At 40.6% G+C, this 6427-nt stretch overlaps 1 protein-coding gene across 1 annotated transcript in view; it reads left to right on the top strand.

The window, feature by feature from the left end:
* Positions 1–5583: 5583 nt before the first annotated feature.
* LOC119413731 (LIM domain transcription factor LMO4.1-like) overlaps positions 5584–6427 on the top strand; it is a 30934-nt gene continuing 30090 nt past the window's right edge. The window contains exons 1-2 of the mRNA XM_037680784.1: positions 5584–5798; positions 5875–5971. Coding sequence (XP_037536712.1) covers positions 5584–5798; positions 5875–5971 — 312 coding nt within the window. The remainder of the gene's footprint in view (positions 5799–5874; positions 5972–6427) is intronic.

The following is a 6427-nucleotide window of genomic DNA, read 5'->3' on the forward strand; positions in this document are numbered from 1 at the left end:
TCAGTGGTTGTTGTTGTTGTTTGCGATCCGGCCTCTGGTTCATGACATCTATAGATTTTCCTTTTGAAATTGATGGTGTTGTGATAGAAAGAGTGAGTGAAGTAAAGTTTCTGGGAGTGATTATAGATGATACATTGACATGGAAAAAACATATTCATTTTGTAAAAACTAAAATTTCCAGATCTACAGCAACGCTACATAAAGTACGAGAATGTCTGACTGATAAAGCATTGTGTCACTGTACCATACAACTGTTGTGCCACATTTGATTTATTGTGTTGCTCTCTGGGGTACAGCTTGTAAAACTGCAACCAAGTCTATTTTTATTTTACAAAAAAGAGTTATAAGAGTTATCGCAAAAAAGCATTATCGCCATCCTTCAAGTATTTTGTTTTATCAACTGAAAATTCTTAAGTTTTATGATTTGGTGGATTACAATATTCTATTATTTATGTACAAGGCTCAGAACCAAATTTTACCATCAAACATACAAGTGTATTTCGTTAAAAGGAATAGTTGTTATAATTTAAAGGGAACAGATATTTTTGTAAAGATGAAATATAGAACAAGTTTTAAGGGTAGGTCTACTTGGATCAAGGGAATTAGTTTATGGAATGGTTTGGATAATGACATCAAAAAGGAGAATTCATTAGTTGTATTTAAAAAAAAAGATTAAGAATGTATTGATGATGAAATATGTTTAAGTTGGATAATGGTATGGAATTATAATGAATTGTGATAAGTTTAATGGTTGGTTGTATTATGTATTGTTTGAATAGATTGTTTTGAATTGATATTGTTTAGAAGGGGCAGGAATGATAAGAAATCGTTCTTCTGCTGCCTTTCATTTTATATGTATCTTATTTTGTTTGTATGGAATAAGTCTTGTTTTAACTGAAATGAAATGAATGAATGAATAAATAAATAAAATATATGTGCATACATATATATACATACATATATACACACATATACATACATATATACACACATATATACATACATGAGAATAGGAGCGGATTTGCCACGAAATATAGCAGAAATCAGCAACAAACTCAAAGCTACGCTCGGCAGAATGCAGATCTTAAAGTCATCTACCTGGAAGCCGCAGCAGAGGCGTTCCAGCGGGCAGAAGAGGAAGCGCTGCTCCCGGCTTAAGAGGAGAGGATGCCGGGTGGGGGTTATGGTGAGGCTACGAGCTAACGCTAAAGCCGGTAAACTCTCCATGCCGTCTCTCTTTCTGTCGAACGTCCGCTCGTTGGACAACAAGATGGATTTACTTCGTCTGAGAGCGGGCGCCTCAGAAGAGATGAAGAAGTGTGCGGTGCTTTGCCTCACGGAAACGTGTATTACAAGCGAAACGCCGAACACAGTCTTCCAGCTGGATGACAGACTTTTTTTTTGAGCGGACCGCTGCAGCGAGCTAACGGGGAAATCACGGGGAGGCGGAGTGTGCATTTACGTGAGTAAAAGTTGGTGCACGAACTGTACTGTTGTAAATAGCTCATGCTCGAAGGCTTTGGAGCAAATAACAGTGAAATGTCGGCCACATTATCTACCCCGAGAGTTCACTGTGACTTTTATCACAGTTGTTTACATTCCTCCGGACGCTAATGCTAATGAAACACTGCAGGAGCTACATGATATCATCAGCTCGCTACAGAACAAACACCCCGAGGCTCTTTACATTGTAGCCGGAGACTTTAACCACGTGAATCTAAAGGACTGTCTCCCAAGCTTTAATCAGCATGTGACGATTCCGACACGTGGAGACCACACGCTGGACCGTGTTTACACGAACGTAAAAGATGCATACAAAGCCGAACCCCGCCCCCACCTAGGACTGTCAGACCACATCTCAATCTTCCTGGCTCCTGCTTACATGCCCCCGCTGAGACGCTCCAGACCGGTACAAAAGGAAGTTAAACGCTGGATCCAGGACAGTGGCCCCATACTGAGAGATTGTTTTGATCGAACAGACTGGCAGGTTTTCAGAGAAGCTGCTGAAAATGGAGGTTCGCTTGATCTTGACCAATACACATCCTCAGTTCTGGGTTACGTTAGTACATGTACTGACACCGTCTCCACTATCAGAAATGTTAAAAGCTACCCAAACAGAAAACCTTGGCTGAATGCAGAGGTGCGTACCCTGCTGGAAGCCAGGAACACTGCCTTCAGGTCTGGAAAGTCAGAGGAGCTGAGTAGGACAAGAAAAGAGCTGGTTGCTGGTATTAAGAGGGCCAAGGCCGCATATGCAAAGAGGATCGAGGGTCAATTCATCTCACAAGACTCTGGTTTGTGTAATGTCTCATGTGGAGTACCTCAAGGTTCAGTTCTTGGGCCTAAGCTGTTTATTTTGTATGTAAATGATTTAGTTAAGGTGTCTAGTATTCTCAAGTGTGTTTTATTTGCAGACGATACTACTTTCTTTTGTTCGGGTAAAGACTTAAATCAGATGTTTGAATTAATGAAGATTGAGTTTGTAAAAATTCATACTTGGTTTAAATTAAATAAATTATCACTTAATCTAGAAAAAAACAAATTATATGATATTTAGTAAAAAAAAGCCATCTATAGATTTTCCTTTTGAAATTGATGGTGTTGTGATAGAAAGAGTGAGTGAAGTAAAGTTTCTGGGAGTGATTATAGATGATACATTGACATGGAAAAAACATATTCATTTTGTAAAAACTAAAATTTCCAGGTCTACAGCAACGCTACATAAAGTACGAGAATGTCTGACTGATAAAGCATTGTGTCACTGTACAATACAATTGTTGTGCCACATTTGATTTATTGTGTTGCTCTCTGGGGTACAGCTTGTAAAACTGCAACCAAGTCTATTTTTATTTTACAAAAAAGAGTTATAAGAGTTATGGCAAAAAAGCATTATCGCCATCCTTCAAGTATTTTGTTTTATCAACTGAAAATTCTTAAGTTTTATGATTTGGTGGATTACAATATTCTATTATTTACAATATGTACAAGGCTCAGAACCAAAATTTACCATCAAACATACAAGTGTATTTCGTTAAAAGGAATAGTTGTTATAATTTAAAGGGAACAGATATTTTTGTAAAGATGAAATATAGAACAAGTTTTAAGGGTAGGTCTACTTGGATCAAGGGAATTAGTTTATGGAATGGTTTGGATAATGACATCAAAAAGGAGAATTCATTGGCTGTATTTAAAAAAAAAGATTAAGAATGTATTGATGATGAAATATATTTAAGTTGGATAATGGTATGGAATTATAATGAATTGTGATAAGTTTAATGGTTGGTTGTATTATGTATTGTTTGAATAGATTGTTTTGAATTGATATTGTTTAGAAGGGGCAGGAATGATAAGAATTCGTTCTTCTTCTGCTGCCTTTCATTTTATATGTATCTTATTTTGTTTGTATGGAATAAGTCTTGTTTTAACTGAAATGAAATGAATGAATGAATGAATGAATAAATAAATAAATAAATAAATGTCTCAGTGAAACGCATGACATTGCATTCTCCATACTCTGGATGGGTCCATGTTAGGGCCTGAAGTTCATCCAACTTGTTTCCCAGTGATCTCACATTGCCCATCATGATTGATGGAAGAGATGGTTTAAACTTCATTCTTCTCTCTTTCTCCCTCTTCTTTGCTCCTGCTCTGCATCCACGACGCCTCCTTTTCATCTCATTTGGAATTTGGGGCTGTAGTAGAGATATTATTTGAGTTTTGGAGATGTTAATCAGCTGCTCCCGGTTGTAACAAAACAACCTTGTTGTTATGGTTACGCACCATAACAAATGTCCAAAAGCAAAGATATTTCTGTAAAAATCCTTCCAGCTGCACAGCATCCGACAACAGAGGAAATAATCACTCCAAAAAAAGTGATTTATATCCAGAAAAAAAGAGGAATTAAAGTTTTCAAAAGGAATATCACAGAATGAAAGTAACAGAGCTACTCCAACATGCAGCCACCTTGAGCGGTGCAATTCTAGAATAGTGACTTCCTCAGGTGAAAAATGTAATAAACATAATTTTTTTAAAAGTAATTAGGAGTTTTCATTTGTCAAAAATTACAACTTTTAGTCAAATAGAGAAATAACAAAATATTAAGGCCAAAATGGTCGGAGATCTCTTGAAGACTTTGGGGCTGAGGGGGAAACCTGTTAAAGGCACCGAGCATGCTACATTAGTTTGTTAAGCAGGTCGTGCTTTGAAGCAGTAAAGTCTGAAACAGTCAGTTTTCCTGTCTCGCTCATGCTGTTTAATGAGATTGTGCATATTAATGAGACGCCACGAGCCCATAAATCATTTGGACTGAGGCCACGCCCCCTGCGCGCTGATTGGCTGCATCCTCTCTGTCCGTCGCGCAGCTGGGCGAGCGGAGCCGCTGTCAGACCGAGGCAGCAGCAGCTGCGCGTCCGCTCCTCCGTCACCTGCAGCTTCTGTCCCGGTCGGGCTTCAGCTGAACGCGCCTCTTCCGTCTCTTTTAGTTTTTGTCGCTCGTGAGGGCGGCCTCCCTGCTCTGACTGAGCCCAGGCTCCTGCTTCCTCTGAACTTGTCACGGAAACAAGAAAGGCTTTGTGTGCACGAGCAGGTAACGCTTCTTTTTCTCATGCTCTGTCCGCGCGCGCATTCTCGTCGCGTGCAGTTTCTCAGCACACGTTGGTAGTTAGCAAGGTGCACATGTCTGCACGTCTAATGAACAAGTACAGTAAAACCAAATGAAGAGTTGATGTTTAATTCTGCGTGTCGCTCATCAACTTCAGCTCCTGCCTGCTTTTTAAAATCTTTCTTCTCAAGAGACAGTTTCCACATTTGATGTAAAAGTGAGGATCAATCACATGAATGAAGTGTGTAAATGGGTCAAGAGAGCCCAGAGCAACTGGAATGTTGAGCGTGGCTCATTCTGGTCACCATGGTAACCACACACCTGTCACTCCCTGACCTCCAAGTAAATGAGAGGCTTTAACAAGTAGCTTCCAAATATCGTCTTCATTTCAAACAACTGACCTTAAACTGCTCTGGGGGGTGTAACGAGACTTGTCAAAGGTTTGGACATTTTTAGACCTTTTGAAAGTGTGACATCTGTCAGCTGCATGTTCTGTGGAAACATCTGTGATGAAACTTAAACTAGTGTATCAAACCCATGAAATGTATTAAAGTGCCAGTCCAGACGTGTAAAGTCCAACGTTCTGATCCATTTCAACTTGGACCTACGTTTGTGCCGTGAAGCTCAAGAGCTCCAAAAGGCTTTCCTCAGGTGTTTGGCCAAAATCTCATCCGTCCTAATTGTTTTCTCTTTTTGAAACTTTTATTTTGCCAGCATTGTACCAATACAAAACCTCCCGACACGAACAAGCTGCAAACTATCACGTGTGCTTAGCGTGTTTTTATTTTAAAGCAGTTTGACGAGGTGCAGGTCAAACAGATGTTTAACAGAATAACTTCTTTCTCACACTAATGACTTTTTAAATGTCAGGGTGTCTGTAATGTGTGAGCATGAGAAGTCGAGGTGAACACGTCTGGGTTCAGCAGCTGTCGCAGTGACCTCTGACCTCTGTCCAGGTGTGGGCGGGCCCCTGTGACCGCAGCATGGTGAACAGCCAAGCCGCAGGTGCACCAGCAGCTCCCAGGTCGTGCGCAGGCTGTGGGGGGAAGATCGCTGACCGCTTCCTGCTCTTCTCCATGGAGCTCTACTGGCACACACGCTGCCTCAAGTGCTCCTGCTGCCAGGCCCAACTGGGAGACATCGGCACCACCTGCTACAGCAAGGGTGGCATGATTCTGTGCCGCAGCGACTACATCAGGTGAGGAGGAGGAGGGTGAGGTGGAGGACATGGCCGTACCTCTTTCAGCTTCTCAGGCTGGATTTTGTGTTTGCAGGCTGTTCGGGCACAGCGGGGCGTGCAGCGCTTGTAGACAGTCGATCCCAGCTAACGAACTGGTGATGAGGGCGCAGGGAAATGTGTACCACCTCAAGGTAAATGCACACACTTGGACCCTTGGTGCTGTTATGAAACGCACGGGATTTGGTGGAAAGAAATGAAATGTTCTCTTATTGTTACTGTTAATGGTTATTTAAAACAAACAAACATTTTTCATCCTAACGTGATGACTCAGTGTTGGCAACACGTAGGATGTGGCCGTACGCTCGTACGCCTCAGTTTTGAGTGTTATCGTCTGCTGCCCAAAGGTGACGCCATGTTTGTGTGTCTGTTGCCAACACTGCATTTTACTGACATTTTCAAGAAATAATTATTGGATGTACAGGTCCTTCTCAAAAAATTAGCATATTGTGATAAAGGTCATTATTTTCCATAATGTAATGATAAAAATGAAACTTTCATATATTTCAGATTCATTGCACACCAACTGAAATATTTCAGGTCTTTAATTGTTTTAATACTGATGATTATGGCATACAGCTCATGAAAAC

This window comes from Nematolebias whitei, chromosome 8, assembly GCF_014905685.2.
Source record: "Nematolebias whitei isolate Nwh7 chromosome 8, NemWhi1, whole genome shotgun sequence".
Classification (NCBI taxonomy): Eukaryota; Metazoa; Chordata; class Actinopteri; order Cyprinodontiformes; family Rivulidae; genus Nematolebias; species Nematolebias whitei.